At 36.3% G+C, this 20,533-nt stretch overlaps 2 protein-coding genes and 1 long non-coding RNA gene across 8 annotated transcripts in view; 1 reads left to right on the forward strand and 2 right to left on the reverse strand.

Moving 5' to 3' along the window:
- The window catches only part of PRDM2 (PR/SET domain 2), a 74,612-nt gene extending 74,381 nt beyond the window's left edge, over positions 1-231 (reverse strand). The window contains exon 1 of the mRNA XM_075172638.1: positions 16-231. The gene's annotated coding sequence lies outside the window, so the exon portion shown is untranslated. The remainder of the gene's footprint in view (positions 1-15) is intronic.
- Positions 1-20,533, forward strand: part of LOC142092511 (uncharacterized) — a 25,200-nt gene continuing 4,667 nt past the window's right edge. The window contains exons 1-6 of one of the 2 annotated variants that reach the window (XR_012677103.1): positions 1-91; positions 1,805-1,930; positions 2,347-2,407; positions 3,328-3,382; positions 7,009-7,103; positions 8,263-8,320. This is a non-coding gene — a long non-coding RNA (uncharacterized LOC142092511). The remainder of the gene's footprint in view (positions 92-1,804; positions 1,931-2,346; positions 2,408-3,327; positions 3,383-7,008; positions 7,104-8,262; positions 8,321-20,533) is intronic. The other variant, XR_012677104.1, reaches the window with a different exon arrangement.
- The window catches only part of PDPN (podoplanin), a 19,477-nt gene continuing 13,365 nt past the window's right edge, over positions 14,422-20,533 (reverse strand). Inside the window, exons 2-6 of one of the 5 annotated variants that reach the window (XM_075172650.1) lie at positions 19,672-19,757; positions 18,916-19,009; positions 16,763-16,798; positions 16,260-16,371; positions 14,422-15,633 (exon numbers count right to left, since the gene is read on the reverse strand). In XM_075172650.1, coding sequence (XP_075028751.1) covers positions 15,627-15,633; positions 16,260-16,371; positions 16,763-16,798; positions 18,916-19,009; positions 19,672-19,757 — 335 coding nt within the window. In that variant the 3' untranslated portion in view covers positions 14,422-15,626. Of the gene's footprint in view, positions 15,634-16,255; positions 16,372-16,762; positions 16,799-18,915; positions 19,049-19,671; positions 19,758-20,533 lie in introns of those variants that run through there. The other 4 variants (XM_075172649.1, XM_075172647.1, XM_075172648.1 and 1 more) reach the window with 4 other exon arrangements.

The raw sequence follows: 20,533 nt of genomic DNA on the forward strand, positions 1-20,533 counted from the left end.
CTCAGGTCATCCCACCTGCCGGAGCCGGCCTCCGCACCGCGGCCTCCAGCCACCACCCTCATCCCAGACAATGAGCTGTGGAGAAGAGCAGGTTCTGTTTCCCTATTTCTTTTTTTTTTTTTTTGGTCTGTTTTTCTTCTTTTCGTAGTAAAGCAGCTCCGCAGGGAGGTGGTTTTCTCGCCTCTGACTAAAACGAAAAAAACCCCTCTGGCTGAGGGGAAATCACTGGATTAACTGGAGTGATGTACGGAAGGATCCTCGCCCCCTGAGGCGGCGCGGGCGGTTTCTCTGGGCTAGCAATCTGGCGGGCTGAGACCCATTTTTGCTGCACATATATTGAGCTGTCCCGTGTAAAGCAAATTTTTCTCACTGTAATTTCTGAGCAAGTACCTGCGAAGAAAAAAGCCTATAGTCACCTCCTAGGAGATGTTCGTATTTGTAAGCAGGGCATAACAGTGTCACCCTTTCTTTAGTTTGAAGAGCGAAATAACTTTATGTCTCATTTGAATTTTGTATTCATAATACTGTCAAAGAGATGTAATCCTCGTGGGCTAGGACTATTTTTTACATGGAAATGTTAAGAATTTGCCATTTTTCCAGAGGAAAACCCCCTGACTTAAACCCATAGGAGATGGGAGTCATTAATACGGTTATAGATTAAAGGTCTAAAGTTCAGAAATGTTTTACATTTCTTTGATTATTTTGTTTTCACATTCATTGTGCATGTACATCAAGGAGTAACATTAAAACTGTCGATATGCCTGGACACACAAAGTACTCTTACGGTACCAGGATAGATGAGTCCCATTCCATATAGCTGGAAGGCTTCCTTAGCAAGTAGCCAAGCAAATCACCCAGCTACCCACTCTTGTCAAACTGAAGCTCTTTAAAACAATCCACCACGTTTCCAACAAACTTAGCTACAAAGATAACCTTTCAACCATAAGGAAAACGCACTCTGAAGCCAGACAATTTGAATGCCTCTGTGGTAATGCTTAACTTTGACAAGCAACAGCAGACTGGAAAATAACAGAATACAGTGATCTTCCCACCTAGAATACTCAAGATGTGTTTATATTTTAAAGTGTTGCTTAAGTATACCAAAATCAGTTCTGAAACCTCTAATTTTAGTAGTAACAAATCCTCATATAAATATGTTTACTTATTAGGCTAAATTAATTTAGTCCTAATTTAGCTGTATTAACATTTCATTTTATAAGTAAGCTAGATTAGTTATACTTGTGTAAGTTTTGGGGTTATTTTAAGAAAAAACAAGGCTCCTATTTGACAAGTTAGAGCCTAATACCTGTAACAGAGAAAACAAAAACATAGAACAAAATACATACCATATCAGCTAGAATACGAACGTTTCTACCTTCAAGGTTATTAAGTATAAGGTTTCCCGAAAGTATCACAAATAACACAAATTATGACTTTCCTCAACATACTTATAGCTCTAGAAAAAGTTTCCAAAAAAGCTCAAAACACATCTCTTTTAAAAAATAAATTAGCCTATTGCCTTCTTACTTCTTTAACTTTTTTCCTGTGTTCTAAGGAAAATTCTAATAAGGTATTGTTACTGAGATTGTAAACCAGGCAGGGTAGGTATCAACAAGCTAACCCACAAACTTAACAGCTCTAACTACAAAACACTGATATTTTTAACATTCTGTTTGATTTTATTAATTCTATTTTGTTTTTATAACTTCATTGCTACAGTATTGATGTTTACTTGCTCGTTTAAGGCTGAAAGGAATAAATGCTTTTGATCAAATACCGATACTACTTCTCTATTCCTTTCTAGTCAAGGCTGTACTGGCTCTTCAAAGGCTTAATGTGAAGACTCACCCTGCTACTGGTTGGAGGATGTCACTGTAAAAGTCATGGTGGAAGACCACAGTAATTTTGGGCTGAGAGCTAAAGTGTGAAGGTGAGTTTATTTTCAGTGAGGCTGGTTGTCTTTCTTTTCCTGTATTTTTTTATTTCCTTGCAGATTTTGCTTGGTTTTGGCTTTGTGTAGTGATAAAGTAGGAATGTTGTGTAGCTGAGATTATTTTCTTGGTTTATACTTAGCTTAATTGAAGATTTTTAAAAGGTTTTTTGATATATTTTAGTATTAAATGCTCATTCTTGGAGAACTTTTTAATGGATGGTTTTTAAACAAATTGTTTCTATTTGGTCAAAACCATAACTTTATTTCTTATTGTGTAGAAATATAATGCTAAACCTATATGAAATTCTTTATAGCTGTGTAATCAGTTATGAAGACTACCTGACTCTGTGTTGCTTTTAACACTTACTACTTACTCTATGAACTATTTTTTGTTGTACTGTATTACATTGTAGGTGAAGAAGGGACGCTTGAGAAGCTGGGGCTCTGAACTAAGTAGAAACAGTCTTTTCTCAGGTAGCTCTTTACAACTGTTTGCTTTTGTGTATGTAATTGCTATTAATACAAGGCTATAGTTTTATGATAACAAAAGCTAATACTTTCAAAAAAGTTCTTGTTAAAGTTCATAGCTTCTTGGAAGGTTTATGTTAAAAATGTTAGAAGAATTTTGAATGCTAAGACAAACTATATTACTCAAATTTTTATTTTTTTTAGTGTTAGTGAATAAGACTTTAACTGTTATAAGAGAGTAAGTAAAAACAAAGTATCTAAATGAAGAGTTTGCTAATCACTCTCTAAGACAGGATAGGCTTTTAGATTGATTTGCATTTATTATTTTATCTGTAAACTGATGAACTCACACTTTTAGGTGTTTTAAAGAAGCGTTAGTTCATTTTTTTCAGTCAAAATTCTCAGGGTAGAAAACAGTAATATTCATTCAATATCTGTACGAAATGTAGCTGTCATAAGCATATTATGTGTATGACTGCAAAGAGTGGAAAAAACTTGTCTGGTGCTGTCAGTTGATCAGTAATTTTGGTAACTGACAGTTGGAACACGATTATTGGAATGAGCTGTTTGTAGTCCTGGTCTTCCCATAGGTATTCCTAAGCCATTTGCTCAACTTTGTCAGCTATTTGGTAGTAAATATGCTGTTGTACTTGTATCCTATTTATTTCCATTCTTATACAAATGGATGCACAGTCTCTTTAAGGCTTGATATTTGCAATTTTTAATTTGAAACATCCCCTGAGACCTTCCAAAGAATAAAAGGATACTCAGTGCATTAAAGAAATCGTTTCTGACAAAAAAAACTTCCTTTTAAACTGCAAGCATCAGTACTATATATATATGGTAAAAGGTTCTCATCTAGTACTGCATAGTATAGTGTTTCTATTTATGTCTTGCAGCAGATTCTTTTTCTTTCCAAAATTCAGGATGGCAGAAGTAATATGAGGAAAAGATAAAGCATGAAAGAAAATGAGGAAAGAGGTAGGATACTTCTGTCTGCTAGAAATCTTATCAAAAGCTTCCAAAATGCTGTACTGAGTCTGTCTGCCCACAACCCAGCCCCTGCATTGCAATAATGAATTAATAATAAAAAAATGTATGACAACAAGCCAGTTATCTGTGCTTTAGATCTCCTTAGGGTAAAGATGAGAACGCCTGTGATGAATACTAGCTGGTGGGTGTAATAGTGTTATAAAGTTAGTATAGGGACTTCTACTGTACAGAATAGATAAATGAACGCAAAAGGGATGCCAATAAACCATACTGCAAATATAACAGTTTCTATGTTAAATGCTTGGTGAGGCTGTTATAAGGGTATCCTTGAATAATAATATGTCAGTTGTGCGTGATAATAAAGCAATTAGAAAATAAACACTTTGCTTTTGGAATTGCTTGAAATAACTTGAGTGTTGTAGTTAAGCTAATAGTAATACTGATCTCTTTAGGTGTCAGTGGGACTCATGAAACCACAAGAGGGCAGACAAGAGGCAGTAAAATTGCTTTGTAGAATCCTTGTATTGTTCACGCAGTGACTTGTAATGGATTAAGTTCTATAATCATCTTCACAGATTTCTGCTGCCTTTTGAGACACAAGAATAGGGAGTAATGTGATATCCACAAACACAAACTTCCACTTTATCTGTGAAAGTAGACTTGAAGATTTGGAGAAACCTGAGGCATAAGGCATGATTTGTCAGCTCAATATTATGTATATTGAACTACCGGGATTCCCATTATTCTACCTTAGGGACCTCACTGGTAGTTTCCCAGCCTGTGTAGTTTTGGCTTATTCCATCACTTTTACTCTAAGCAGCTATGCTTTGCTCAATTGTTAATAGACACCATTGTTTTCTAACTAGTTGTCACTTAACCAGATTCTATATATTTAGTCTGCATGCTTTGAGTGTGAGTAAAACACCTCTGTACCTTCAGTACAACCTTTTTCGATATGCTTCTAATGTAGTGAGACCCGTAATCCTGTAATCAAGTATGGTTTTTCCCTGTTTTCTTGTTGATTATCCAAGTTCCAAATAATTTATGCTTTTCCATGCTGCTATGATTCAGTTAATACATAGCTTTTAAAAGTGAAAGGTGGACCAGAAAGATGCTAGTATTTAACACCCTTTCTTTTAAAGAAATGCAAGAGCTATGTGAGGTAGTTGAATCTGGTGTATGTCCTTCTGATTAAAAATGTATTAATTTCTTTCATTAATAACTGCTGCTTTTCACAGATAGAATGTTAGGTGTTATTTCAATACTTCGCTTGAAACAAAACACTACCAAAGGGAAGACTTCGATGAGACTTACTCCTGTTATGCTGTAAGGCCTTACTAACATTTGAAAGGAGACTGAGGATCTGTGTAATATGGACAGGATGTTTTTAAAGCTATGGTAGGCTCCAGCAGGACATAATCTTTGTCAAAGTTCCAAGCTACATTTCTTTCTGGAAATAATTAGTGTTTATCTCAACTATGATAAACAAAGTACTTACACAAATGGAGTTTCTTATATGGATAAAGGGATTTGCAGTTTAGAAGTGTCATTGTATGCTTATTTGCAAAAGGATGTAGGGGAGCAAAATACTGTTTTATCTCTGGCCTGGCATTAATATTGCTAGTTTGGAGTCATTAAATAGTAGAAACTCACATTATTTATAAATATTTTAGCATGTCACTCTTGATGTAGAAGTCTTCCATGTATGAATCCTAGGACTCTCAAGCTGCTCATTTAAATTATAAATGTCTTTGCGAAGCTTAATGCAACATGCTGTCTTCTCAGAGCAAGAAATGCTGTAGCAGGCCAATCACCCCTTATTCTCAGAGGTATCCCAAAACCAGTGAGGCCAACAGACTAGCAGCATTAAAAAGGCAAGTGACAGATTTTGCCTAATTGTGAGGCGAACATGAAGGAAACATCCATTGCTACAATAAAAATACAGCTTCCAATATCAACCTTGTCTCAAACACTCTTGTTCTATAACTCAGTCACTTCCTTATAGTAGTCTTCGCTTGTATCAGGGCACATCGTGGCTGTTAATAGTGTTTTTCCAGAACCCATCACTCAATCACACTGAACAGGAACAAGCTGTCTAGTTTTGGCATAGTCTGCTGGCCTTTGTTCCTTTCTTGCGCCTGTTTATTGCCAGATAGACTTCTCAATTTTCTTTGCCTGGAAGTTTTTCGTTTTGTTGATTATGTTGTGTAGTCACATATTTGTGCTTGAAATTTAGGTAGATCTGGCTATGTGTGTACAAGTCATCTTTATTTTCCCTGCATTTACATTAAGAATATATACCACCTGGTGGTGTTCCAGTGGACTTGCACTTCAATTTACACTATTTCTGGTAGTCAGAGAAGCTTACAAATCTTTAGTTGATTAAAGTTCTAACCACTTAATTTTTTTGTATTCTGAAAATATCAATATTGCTGCTATTGTGCTCTCTAAAATCATGAGTTAGCCTTTCACGTTACCTGGGTGTGCTTAAGCACACTTAGGCACATAATATCAGCACATAGTAGAGACGAATACTAGCAAAAACTTTTTTGTAAATCTGGGTGTCTGACTGAATATATTCAGGGTGACTGAAAAGATGACTCGTATGTGGTTAGAGACTGGGAACTGCTTGTGCACAGAAGTCTTAGTGAGCCATGGCAGGAAAAAATATTTCTAGAAAAGATTTTTCTCATCAGAGGCTCTGAAGTAGCCTTGAAACTGGCTAGACCCAAGTGATACCAATATGGTCAATTCTTCTCTTGTTCATTGGAACAAGGTCTTTATTATCAAAACTTTCTGTGCTGTTCTAGTTTGTCCTTATAAACATAGGAGACAATGTGCTGCATGTTATGGCTTAAACTAATAATTTCTCTGGGAAAGACTGATAGAGTTGAACTGCTAGGGTTACTGGTTACTGAATAGCTCTGAATTTAAATAATATTACCATTTTTTTCTAAAAGAGCATTTTTGACAGATAAAACAAAGACTTGGCTGAACTACTAAGATATTTAGGTAACTTGTGCTTGAAATGTCCTGGGGAATAAGACTCTTAAAACTCAAGCACTTAAGTATTCCTGCTTCTTTCACTTCCTTCTGGTTTAGGTGATCCTTTCTAACTTAGCCTCGAGGTTCTTCACAGTCCTTATTTTTGTTTCTGCTTTCTACAGCCTGGGTCATCTTTGCACCAGTATCAGGTTTTGTTATAAAAATCTAATTTTTCACAACTTAATGCAGTGTCCAAGCTTATCAGTGGAGTTTTACCATACTCACAAATGTCTCATGGTTTGCTTGTCATTCTTGTCTGAGTTCCTTGCTTGCCTGTTATACTGTACATAAGTTCCCCATCTGCTGGCCAGCAAGTGCTTCTTTTCCTATAGCTATGGAGAGGTTCCTTTTCAGGACCACTTTATAGAATTGATGATACTGTCATACCTAGTTAGTCTTAAATATTTGGCTTCCATATGCATGTTCCCACAATTCCCGTGTGACTGACTTTAGCAAAAAGGTAACTAGGATATCTAATGGGGTAGGGTAAAGGTGTCAAGTCAGTGAAGTCAGTTCACTACCTCTTGATCACAGGCTGTGGAACCTGAGACTCTGTCTCCATTTTACAGAATGGATGACTTCCATCCAAGACTGAATAGACATGCTTCACTTGAACATTGCCCTCTCCAGAACTTGGCAGCTGCAGAGGTCTTTAGTCCATCAGGTAACTTATGTAGGACTTAGTAAGAGTAGTCAGGTGATGGATAGTAACTGGTTAAAATTCATCTGTGCTAATTACACCAACAGTGACACAGGGATAAAGATAAGGTCCATTTAAATTTAGGTTAATTTAAATTTATCAACTGACATTGGATGGTATCTATTGCAAACTAGAGCAGATGTTTTAGGATTGCCTCTGTAAACGGATTCAAACACTACAGGATTGGGTCCAGAAAATGGATGACCATGAGTTTCTTAAGTTTAAGAGATTAATTCATCTAATTTAAACACAAGAAATATTTATGTTGAGAGAAGATGCTGGCAATACTATGTGGAAGGGAATGCATGGTAAGAATAGTGTTTAATACTTATTTTGGCTACCTACCACTTGTGTAGTGACAAGCTGGCTTTGAGTCTGAAATAGCACTGAATATGGAGAAAGCATGTGGTGGTTGTCTGTATTACTGCTTCTTCCAACTTCTAGCAACTGGATCAATCAAAAACACTGGAGGTGCTGTATAGATGGTGTAGGCATACTCTGTGATATGTAACTTTGGTTTTGTTGGAAGTATTTTAAAAATAAAATCAGGCTTGATGGCTAGGAGGCAATATATAATAATCTGAAGCTTTTCTATTATGAACATGTTCATTTTTCTTGTAAAAATGCCTTCAGTAATTCTTACCACTAGCTGGTGCTAGGATACAGTTTACTGAGTGTGCAGTCATGGTGCATCTGCATTATTAGTCTGCAGTGAGGAGTCTTTCATTTTAGTATTCTGCTTGTGTATTTCTTTATACATTGCTTCTTGTCAGGTGTATTGAATCTTAAGTCATTCTTGTAGTTCTTGCTTAGTTTTCTGCATGAAATACAAGCATGCTTTACCTTCTCAGGTACTTCTGTTGCTTTCTACTCAGTCAATCAAGCATGCTTATTGTGGAAGTAAGCTAATTATTAATCATGACAAAGTGAGCTAGAAAAATCCATCAGGAAAACTGTTTTCAAGGAGTAACTTCATAATTACAGGACAATGAGTTAAACATTTGTTAATTTCAGCACTTCTAGGTTTAAATGAACAGATGGCAGTGTTTGCTTCCCTGTGAGTTATGGTTAATACCAATGTATGTTTTCATAATCTCATTAATATTTTGTCTGTTACAAACAGACAGATCTTAGTGCCAGGAGTAGTTTCCTCAGGCTAAATCCAGCTCTGGATTACAAAGGTAACTTTATGCAGCAACTTATACTATGTAAATTCTTTTACTACTTCACTAATAAAGCAAAGGCTGCCTGTTAAAAATGTAAGCTGTATTTTATTATACAACTTACCTTTAAGGGCTGGTTTTTGGGTCAAAATCTCTTGTATCACGAATTTCTAAAGCTATGTCTAAGTTGTGAGAAGTGGGCTTTTCTTAATTCTCTTTGTATAAATAGTTTGTATGGTTGTAGGCAGGAAAACACTGACAGTTCTGCTGTCCCTTATTTCTCAGCAAATTGTATCAGTGCTAAGTGCAGAGGAGAGGACATTCCTTCAAGAATCTGTATGCTATCCTTAATTATTACTGCGAATTCAACTCCTGTGTTTTTTTGCAAAATGGTACATAGGAAATGAGGAAGAGTGGACATTCCGATCTCTTTTCCCTTGAGTACACCTGCTGAACCTGCTAATTCTTTCTGTGTTTCCTGCATAGGATGAATCAAAAATGTCATGAGGCAAAATATCCAGCGGACTCTAAAGGAATGTGTTATTTGAGGATAACATGGTTGATAAAAGCAGGAAACAGGAGTTGCTCCCCAGATCAAATGAGACATACAGTACTAATTTCCTAAGACAAACATCAGTACACTTAATTGCTTTGTTAGAAAATTTTTAGTCATTATAGAGTAGCAGAAAGTAGTTGCAACCTTATCTTCCAATAGGAAAGGGAGCAAAGTAAGAGTGATACTGAGGCAATGCAGCAACAATGCCAATAAAACCTGCTTAAAAATAGAAGCTCCCTCTGGTTTTTGAGGGGAAAAATGGTAGAAAGAATCTATTCTATTCTTCAGAGAACCCCTCTGTCTTCTTTCTCCTATGCAGAACAGGAAGCTACTGATGTTTTAAGAAAATGGATTTCTCTGTACTACATAAGCCCTTTAACCCATTTCTCCTACAATAAGACTGCCATCTGGTAACAGCTTAAAGGCAATACTGATCAGCAACTGAGTTAAATCATTGACTAGAAGTGGATGAACCGAAATCCTTTTTAAAACACTTCCTTCTTCCCTCCCTAATACTGCAAGAGCAGCCCAGGATGAATTAAGTGGTTCCTTACCTTTGTGTTTGTGCCGTGAGATCCCAGAGAACACTTTAGAACTATGATTCTGTGATAACCTGAAGTGTAGATCAGGAAAAGATCAGATTGATGACCTAGAGCCCCTGTATACCTGACCTCAGACAAATGATTTTTTGGAGACAAACTATTAATCTGTCAGAACAAAACATTTTTAAGAATTTTTTCTCCTGATGCAAGTTTATCTGAATGCTGATGTGGCTTAACATCTGAAATAGCTCCCACAGGTGGGCAAGTCCCTTGTTTCATTTTAGCTCAATCTGGAAATGTGAATGAAAATTAAATTTTAGTGATGACAATGTTTTGCAGTTCTCTACTTTCCCTACTCCTTCCATTTTCCACTTTTTTGTGGATGGCACTGTTTGGTTTTGGTTTTGAACTCTCAAAATCAATCATCCTTGCCCAACTGCTTTCTGGAAACAGAACACAACCTTGAAAATGCATGGAATGTGCAGCACTCCTTGCCTGCTAAGACACTTGCCATTTTAGCATTTACCGAGTCTGAAAAATCTGACTTCTCCAGCCTGGAAGAGCCTAGCAAGCTACATGATTGAATGGGAATCTTTGTGTTGCAGTCCAACTGTTTGTTGCAGAGCAGGGGGAGCCATGGGTTTGTTCTGATGCCTAAATCCACAAGGCCTGGACAAAGACACATGGCTAGTGTGGTGCTGGGTTTATTTATACGTAAATGCCTCTATGCTGCAGCTGTGAAAAGTACAAAGCACTAATTAAAACTTCTTGTTATGGCACCTAGTATCAAGTTACATTCTATTACCTTCTATATCCATCAGTAGTTGTCTAATAAAACTAGATGCGGAGAAATTCAGTATGATTAATACTTTAGGTTGAAAAAGCTATCTGGAAAAGGATGGGTATGGTTAATCTGATACTTCATCTGGTTAAGTAGATGAGTATAAATAGCCATAACAATGTCTTCAGGCATGGTGTAGGCCAGTTATGACTTAAGCTTTAAATTGCAGTGGTTCAGTAATATCTAAAAAACTTAAGATGGTGGAGGAGAAATTATTTTTAGATGGAATGTTTTTTCTTCAGAAACAATCAGAGCATACTTCTGACCTGAGGGTTCTTGGTGGATTCAGTAAGTTGCTTTTCTCCCTGTGTCCTTTGTTGCCATCTTATATTAAAGAATATTAAGGATCATGTTATCATAAAACATAATCGAACATCACTTTATTTGAACTAATATGAAGCTGTGACAGGACTAACGTTTAAAGATTCCTGGGTTGGTGGCTTTTCCCTTACCTGTGGTTATAACCCTTGGCAAATCACTTAATCTGTGTATCATACTCTCTTGAACTGGAGGTAGTACTTGCCATCCTCATCTGAATGATACATCAGTGCTTTTGAGTTTGAGAACTTTACAGAAAGTGTTAATGTGCAGATTGTACTTACTTTTTAATGAAATAATATATGGTTAAGATACTTGCAATAGCATACTGCAGGTGCTCTTAAAATAGCGAGTAATTACATTTAAAAGCAATTGCTGCATGTTTTAATTGGTATTTAAGTATAAATGAGCACTTATTAAATTTATAGGAGCAACTTGAGATCTCCATAATTCTTCTAGTTCATACTTAATCATTGCTAGTTTTATTGAATTCATTCTTCTGACACTTTCTGTTCTTTCGGTGAAAACATGCCTTAGATGAACTCTTTTAAGAATTGCTGTACTGATGCCTAGAAGTGTTTATAAATATTGATGCATCAAGTCATTGCTTTCATGGTATACTACTGCTGTATATCTTCCTCACAGGCACAAATACGAGGGGACAACTGCTTATGATATTTTTTAGTGACATCTGACATTATTACAGGAAGCCTGGTGCCTGCTTGTCTGTTAGGGAGAGCCACATTCATGACTCAAAGCCAAGCTGCAAAAGGGAACACTACAGTTACTAACTATAAAGGAATTAATGTGATCAGGAGTAGCAAGTGTTGATATATTGAATGTTGTTCCCTCTGAATAAAAATCAAACCCAGCCAGCTGGTGAAAGTATGAAGCTGTTGTTTCCTGATGTGTTCTCATGCATAGGAAGTCTCCTGACCTTGGGCCTTGATTCTGCAAGCATATATACTGATCATTCATTTCAGCTTACAGAAGTATTTGCCCTAGGACAATGTGCTGTTTGACTTCTTGCAAAGCAGAAAAGATCCCATCTTCCATATAAATTCTACTAAAAACCACGTAGCTTGTGTTCAACCTACCTTTGAAGTCCTGAACTGGTGTAATGGGAAGCTAGATAATACAAGTCAATGAAAGCTCAGTCACAGAATGCTGCAGTAGTTTGCATATGGAATGTAGACATCTGCATGGATATTTAGTCTATATTTCTAGAACGTTTGTATCATGAAGTTACAAAAGGGAATTAAATTAAGAATTCTTCGTAGCATATAAATACATAACAAATATGACAGATTTTAACAAAGAAGCCATTGTTTCCTGGGATTTGCTTGAAGCTGAATGGAATGTTCTACACTTGAGATTTCTAGGCAGCAAGGTGGTATGAATCATCAGAATATTAAATATATCAGTGTAGCAGCAGTTGCTGTTTTTTCTTGTTGACAGAATAATGGAGGTCGTCTGATTCTTCAGAGCCCTTACTTTCATTAGCCATATACTGAATATCCTGTACTTCAGCTGATAATCACAAGGAAATTAATGTCTTCACATTTTTGCAGGTTCAGATTTAGTACAGCACAATATTTAATACTGAGTCTCCAGTGCTGGAAGCCTCCCAAATTATGTTTCAGTGGAGCATGGGCCATTTGGTTAGGGGTTGATTTCACCTAAGATTAATAAAACTTTCTTTAAACTAGAGGGCAGAATATAAAGGCACAGTTAAGACCAGAAAACTTAGATAGCTGGTATATGAAGTTAAAATGGCTCTTAGTGAGAGTTTCTGGAGTAGGAGCAAAGCAGAATGAGCAGAATGCAGGCTGTTCAACTGGTGTTTTGTATATGATCCAGGAAAACTCAGAACTTCCCAAAAAAGTTGTCTGCTCTAATGCTATGCATTTTTCAAATGGGGTCTTGTTACTTCTGGCTTAACCAATATTCAGAACAGGCATAAGAACAGTTTTCTCATTTTGTGGTATTTGCAAGTTAGCAGCAACTGAGCTGGTGCAGAAGAAACTGGTGACATCTGTGCTATTCCCTACAATGGTTGAATAATTCATAATTCCATATGGCATGCATTTGGTCAGACATCAAGTGCATCTTACTGGGTAGTTTCCAGTACAGACACGAAATTGTTAAATCTAGACTAACAGAAATTACTATTCTTTTATGTTGCCACAATAAGAAAAAGCTGTAATTTTCCTGCTTTCATATGAGTTTACATGCATTTTTAGCTAATTCATACAAGTCACACAAACAAACAGAACAGTAATACATGAAATTTGGTCATAATTCTCTTTCAAAAACCAGTGGGATGTATAGACACTTGGAAACAAAATACCTGAAGTAATCTGGCCCCCCTTAAGTACTGTAACGTAAAAGTACAGGGGAAAAGGATGCTAGTGTGAAAAGTTAAGCTTTTTCTAGCCAAGACAAATGTCTTCAGCTGAACTGAATCACAGGAATTGGAAAGTGTATTAAGGTGTGTATGAATTGTATTTCAGGGGTGGGACCTCATGTGCTCATCTGTAAGAGACTGCAGACTTGCTTTCTTGAAAGATAACTGATGTAATATACTAGAAATTTCAGATTGATTGGGTAAACTGTATGACTTTGTTACATGAGTAATGCTGCAGAATGCAATGAGTCATAGGTAAAAAATTTACTGACACTTAAGTTAAATAAAGATGCCTTTAAAAAATAAGTTAAACTGAGGTCCCATGGCTTCAATAAAGGTAGTGAAAACTTTGCAGCCTACTTCAAGCCTACTTTTGGGCCTTGGATTTTGTACTTTAAAAATGCCCAATACTAACTTAGCATTAGTAAAGAACTGAGTTAAGAGATACACTAGGTTTAAACTTGTTACAGATTTTTATATAGTGCATACATGACTTTGTACAGTGGTATCATTAATTTCTCCCTTACTTTATTTTTATGCAGCTTTTGAGTGTAAGCAGAAATAAACCAAATGAGATTATGCTGGTCGTGACACATGAGTGTATTATTCCATGGTATTGTACTACTGTGAAGAAATTCTGGAATGCATATGCTCTGGTATCTGAAGTTTCACTGCATGGGATTAGTACTTAAATTCAAACACATGGCAAATTCCTTAATGTTAGTTGCATCCTTGGATGGGTGCATACATACTCTATAATTTCACTCTACATGTAACAACCTTGATTGTGTTTTATCAGAGCAAACTCTCAAAACAAGGTATACAAGTAAAAGTATATTTCAATTTCATTATAAATTGCCTACCTGTGGATACTGCTTATAATGTGATGGGAATAGTTATTCAAGAGGAAAGTCACTCCTGTGGGAAAACATTAGTTTAGAATCTTCCTTTGGTAAAGAAGAGAATGACTGTTCCAGGTAAAATAGGAGTGTAAGCTCAGCAATTTGGAGACAACTATATTTACCGACATCAAGCTATGAACCAAAACCTTGTATCCAAATATGCTTCAATTCTGAGATTTGACAAAAAGTCCAAGTTCAGACTTCAGAAAACTAGTTTCTTTTTATAGATGGGACAAAAAAAAGCACTAGCCTGTGCTTTTTGGTTTGTGGTTCTTCTCAGCATAGACCAGTCTGAAGATAAAGCCTACTACTCATTGGTCATCACAGACTGAGTGCCCCATTACATGAGCTTAAGAACTGCACTAAAAAGACTTCTAAATATTTTTTCTGACGTGTTTGGTTTTGATGATAGTTTCATTTATCAGTGTCAAATGAATCTCTTGCAGATACTGCACTGACAAGACAGGTAGCAAAATAATTTAGGAAAATTGAGAGAAGTTTAAAACATTTTATAAGTTTTTTTTAAAGAAAATAAAGAACAATTATTGTAAAATAAGACAATTTACATTATAAATTTTATTTCCAAAGCCCAGATTGATATGATAGTTAATGGCACATAAAAGAAACAGAAAAGCAAATCTAGATAAGTTGACATGTTTAACAATTATTGACCATACGGATTATCATGATTTTTACACCAAACACTTAAGTGCCTTAAAGTTTAGAAAACATGATGCATTGCAGCCACTTGACATACAAAGCCTTTGCTCTGATCTCTGTGCATTCAGGTACTGCTGCACTAAATATGCCATAGAAAAGCTGTAGAGTTCAAAGATGCATTATACCTTGTCAACATATTCTGATGTAGTGTTGCACACATGTTATCAAACAAGCCAACTATACAGTTAGAAAATGAGACACTTACAAAGAAAAAAAAATTGTATACACTAATTCAAAAGCTTCTACATGTCAGCTCTAAAGCGTGCTGAGTAACTGGTTAAAATGACCCATCAAAACTGGGTATTTTCCAAGCACCCTTTAATTCAGGATGTGTATTTCAATCCCTGCATGTCTCTGTAACAAGAGAAGACAGGAAATTCCTGGTGCAACAGTCAGATGAGCAAGCTTTCAGTTGGTAGGTCAGTTCCAGCTGGGCCTACCATATTTCGCCACATAATAACGTAAGTATCCGGAGCAGAAAATCTGTATCAATAGTGGAAAGATTTTAGCTTCCAATATCTAGCATTTTCTAAATTTGTAAATAATTGTTCTTTCTGAAGCTAATTCTTTCTTTTTGATACATCATTTGGTAGATAAACATGCCACAAGCACTTAACCAGCCAAAAAGACTTAAAAGATTCTGGATATGCTTTTTAAAGAAATGCATAAAATGTAATGTGAAATAATCTTTGGTAGCATTTAAAAATCAAGCTGGCATATGTTACCTGCAAAGCTGTATATCACATTTCAGATGTAAATCTCATTGCTGCTGGGTTTTTTCTTACTGCATAATCTTTTTCTTTCTTCTAGTAAACTCCTGGTTAGTAAAAATTCTATGAAATGTTCCATATTCTGTAGTCTGGGGCTGGGGTTGTAGGGGGGCAGTCCTTAGAGTTGTGTGGGATCCCCATAGATCTGGAATTCTTCGACCATACTTTCCATGGATCATCTTCTCACACCAATACAGGAATTGTCTTTAGTTCTTATAAAATAAGAAGCACTTGTATCTTATGGCATGGTTGCTTGTTTCAACTATTTTCAGGGCCTGTAAAACAAAAAACGCAGACATTTTATTGTTCATAGTTACCCAAATGTGTTAGTTATATGATCTTTTTTCCTCCCTTTCCTTGTCGTTCCTGTCACTGCTTTATTTCTCTTCCCAGTTCATATTTTGCTTTCTCCTAATGCTGGGTGAATAGTATTTGTTAAATGTAGTGTGGTTTTCTTACTTCTTTAGAGTTTGTAAAGCACTTTGGATTTGCATGACACTGATGAATCTTGTTGGTACCAAAACAGCTTCCACAAATGTTCAGAGTAATAAGATAAAGATCACTTGTCAGTGTTCACATGTTATCCAGCACTTCCAGAACTTGGTCCTGTAATACTTCATAGTGAATTTTACCTCTGTGCAGTAGAGTAATCCAAAACCCATGCACCTGATAAGTATTATAACCGCATGCGTGCAGTATCTGGCAAACTTCTCCGAAGCACGTGAGGGGGTTTAGATCACCCACATCACATTGGCAGCTCTTGCTGAATCAATAGGCAGTGTATAACATGAAAATAGGTTATTTTGTCAAAATAGAAACATTAGAAATTTCCAAAGTGATTCCTGTGACCTTGCTCAGAGGATGATGCTTGTTTGAAAAGCCTGATTAGCAATTTACTTACGAGTACCTGCCTGACATCTTCCTTACAACAGCGATTATTATTCCTGTAAGGATTCCAACTGCAACTATGATTCCAATAATTATTCCAACCAGTGCAATTGTTTCCAGACCACCTGAAAGAGGAAATCGGGAATGTTAGCATGTTTCTCGTGGAGACCACTGATAAGAGGCTACTGATAGAACTGATGCTGTTCTGCTGCATCCCACCGCTTGGGGAAAATTTCCTTATATCTTCTGAACTCTGAAGTAGGTTTGGTAAGCTCAGCAGGCTTATTTGTAGCCGGCAGGCCTGCAAACATGCCTTTGGGCTGGAGGGCACCATCTAGATGTGGCTATGGAGACAGTAATCAGGTGAACCAGAGGAGGCAGATCAGGGAGCAGGTTGTGGCTCCTCTCGGAACTTTTATTTAAGAATAGCACGTGCATAGCTAGTGGTTTCTAGAAGAGTATTGCCTGGTAGTTAAGTTCTCCCTTGTCTTTATAAGCAATTCTTCTGTTTAATACCTTTTTCAGTTTTCTCTGGTTCCCCACTGAGTCCACCTGTAAAGCCAGAAAGAGAATAATTACTTAATTACTCACTCTGCTTTGTACAGAGTTTTGCATCCCAATTTATAAGGCTATATCCGAGGAAAACTTTTATTGACTATATCACAATGGTTTGAGGGCTGTGTAATAGGTTGTTGTTTTGATAGGAAGTGAGCAAATGAAAAGCTTGAGAGAATGAGTGCAAAGAGCTCTCTGAAGTAATAGAAAGAAGTTAAAATTAAGGGACTGATCGTGATCTAATATATACTAGTGAAACTTAAGTGTGATCGCATTAAGGTCAATAAGGATATACCTGGTATAAAATATTTATAATTAAGACAGAAATCAGATTTTAATTGTCCGAGACTGATTTATGCTGATGAAATTTTGCCTTGCATTCAGTGTATTTGCTGAGCTATTCTTTGTCTATTTATAAAGGCTTTTTGTCAGTTTAAAAGTTCCTCAAGTTCCTTAAGTAGTTTTTTTGTGTATGGAAGATTGTACAAAATCTGTTCAGTACACTTCCAGAATTCTCTAATTCTGGAATTGAATTTGTAGCTGAGTCCCCATCAGAAACAGATGAAACAGAAATGCTAGTTTTAATTCATTAGAAGTATGTCATCCCAAATCTTTAGCATATCCTTTAGGAAAAGTCTGAAAATTCTATCTAAAATTCAAATCTGCTACACACTGCTTCTGTTATTTAATGGTAAGACAAGACAAGAGGCCTACAATCACAGCAGGCTGAGAAAGGAGATAAAAGCATGTACAATTTTTAAACAAATGTGTCTCTGATTTATCAAGGGATATGAAACCGCTGTAGAACATGGAAGCTTCAAAAAGAAGCTAGCCAAAGAAAGAGAAGTATTTGCTCATAGCTGTTGTCTAGAGGTAACTGGCTTAGGCTACTTAGGGGATTAGTAGTAAATAATATAAATACTACAGGACTGTGTGGAAATAAAACTGCCACCAGATTTGATTTGACTATCTGTTTCAAAGCAAAGCCTATATGCCAAAAACAAACTGACTTGAAATGTGATTGACAGACTGCCATTCATGTGAATTTGGTTTATACTAATGTGTTCTGATAGGTGAATCTGACATACTTGTGAGCCTCACAGACTTCCAGTATTTGTGATCTGATTTTTTGAGTTTCTACTTGAGGTAAAGTGCACTCTGAGCATCTGTTGGTGACAGCTACTACTGTTCACATAAATTGGAGAAACCATTCTTCATTTATTTAGACACCATGCTAAATTTGCATTTAGTTATCAAAAAGTTGGTCTGGAAACAAAAAGACCTCTTTTCTCATAACAGCTCGTCTGACCATTTTAATGTGAGATTCATTAAACTTGTGACCAATCATTGATACTGTTACAGGACTGGAATGTCAAAGCAGAAACTATGATGCTTGTGCTCTCTTACTTTTTACTGGTATGCACAAAAGTGAACCGCTAAGAACAATGGTGGTCCAAAAAAGGCTACATAGAGCATATGCCCATTTATATGTGCCCATATGATCTTCTGTACACCATCAGACACAAAAGCGTAGGTACTTAGCAAGCTGTTAAATGGGTCAGAATGCACTTTATCAACCTTTTGCACCAATCTGTTGCTCATTGACTACTGTATGGACATGAGTGCAGTTTGCTTTGTATGTGCATGACAGTAATTCGTGTCTCTCCAGGGAAGCTAAGGCAGACAACTTGGCAAAAATCGAGAGGGCAGCCAGGTCGTAGCAGTTATGTTTTCTGCATTTGAGGATCTTTGAGTTTGTCCAAAAAAAAAAAAAAAATTTTTTTTCTGGAGAGCTGTTTGATTTTTATACTAATCATATGAAAAGAAAGTGAAGGCTTCAGAGAGTTATTGCCTGCCTTGGGGTGGAACTGGCAGTGCACTGGTGAACAAAATGGTATAGCTACTTGTTCCTTTTGTTAGCACATATCTGTTATAAAGTTAGAATTCTGAGTGGTTATTAAGGAATAATTTAAAGAAATCTTACTTTCCCTTTCAAAAATCAGAAATGCTACCTTTGAGAGCACCTTAAACTTGGTATTTGAATTTTCCAGGTATTGTTTTGTAGATGGCAGTAGAACTTTGATATAATAAAATAGAAATGAAAGACTTTTTACCATCAACATTTTCTGTGTTAGCTTCGTAACCAGTAGAATTATCACTGTCTTCAGCTGGGGCAAATGCACTTTCTGTGGTCATCAGTTGTCCAAACTGCAAGAGATTTGTTACATTGTGTAGTCTTGTGGGCAACTACAAGAATTGGGGGGGAGGGAAAGAGGGGAAAAGAAAACCTTAGTACATTCAGTCTACGTGTATGAAATAAGCATTTAAATTTCTTGGTCTGTCAGGTGCCCTGTGGATGCTTTTTTAGTTATCACCTGTGATCTTTGACTTATGTATAGTGACAAAAAAAATAAAAACACCAACCACCAAAGTAAGCTGATTTGTCTTTCCTTCTGGAGGCTTTCTAAATCAGCCTCTCAGTAGGACTACAAAAGGTGTAGGGGAGGACTGCAGACCTGCCTTTTTTCTTTTTTTTTTTTTTTTTTTTTTTTTGCTTTTTAACACTAGTTTGTCAGTTTGGTTTCACTGAAGCTAATGGAGAGATACTGAATTAGAAGAGGCAAATAGCAGTGAATAAGCATGTTATGAATGCTTTTTGCAATATAGAACTGCCAAAAACATTTTCAACTTTGTCACCTTCAACCTGATTGCTTGCAAAGCAAAAGCATTGGCATTAGATCTTTCTTATATTAGAACTCAAGGTTATTCTTATAATTTATAATGATTATTCAAAGTCTAAGTCACAAGACAATACCAGGAATATGAAATCAGGGTAACTTAAAGGAACCTTTATTTAGAATGATACTCACCAGGGTTGGTAATTCTTCAAATTCTGTGTCATTTCTGTCTCTGAAATCAATTGTTGCACTTTCTTCTCCTTCTAGAGCTGAGCTTGCTGAACAAAATTTTAGAAAATGAGTTAGGTAGTCACATGTTGCTTGGTAGTGACATGTTCTGGCTACTTTGACATCTAAATTTTGTTAAACATGAGATCTATGTAGTGTTCAATCTCCCTGCCCCTGTGTACTTAGGTTTGCAGAAGTCTTTGGATTAACTTTGAATTCTGCTATACTCTTGTACAAAGCTGTAGGACAAAGAGCTTAAGTACATATTACTTAACCCTGGCGCAACCTTGAAACATATTGGTTACTAAACATATTAGTATTATTATATTCCTACACAAATCTATTCAGAGATTTTCTAAAGTTGCAAACCTTACTTGCCATAATTTGAATTTTTTAGGTAACTACGTGAGGTCTCCCTTTTTATTCTAGACCTATGTATGTCATCTGTGCTCTTTGGTATAACAGGCATTTAAATTTTAGCCCAGGCAATGCTTTTTCTTTACAAATACAGTCAAACTTCATCAGTAGGAAAAATGAGAAGGAACAAGACAGAACATGAAGGATAGGGATATGTGAAAAAAACTGGCAGTATGAAGAAAATGTTGAAAACCTAGGTATCATTTGATTACGTTTCATGCTGATTCATAAAACTATGACCATACACAGTATGATGTTAATGTAGTGTGATATCTCTTGGGAGTTTCTAATTCACCATGATTATAAAGCTAGGTGAGGCTGCTTGTTATGCTCTTGCCTGGTCTGTGACTGAAATTAGAAAGAATGGGCATTTTGCTTGATATCAGTCAAAATTGAAGGAAGGATAGAA

This window comes from Calonectris borealis, chromosome 23 (assembly GCF_964195595.1).
Source record: "Calonectris borealis chromosome 23, bCalBor7.hap1.2, whole genome shotgun sequence".
NCBI classification, from domain to species: domain Eukaryota; kingdom Metazoa; phylum Chordata; class Aves; order Procellariiformes; family Procellariidae; genus Calonectris; species Calonectris borealis.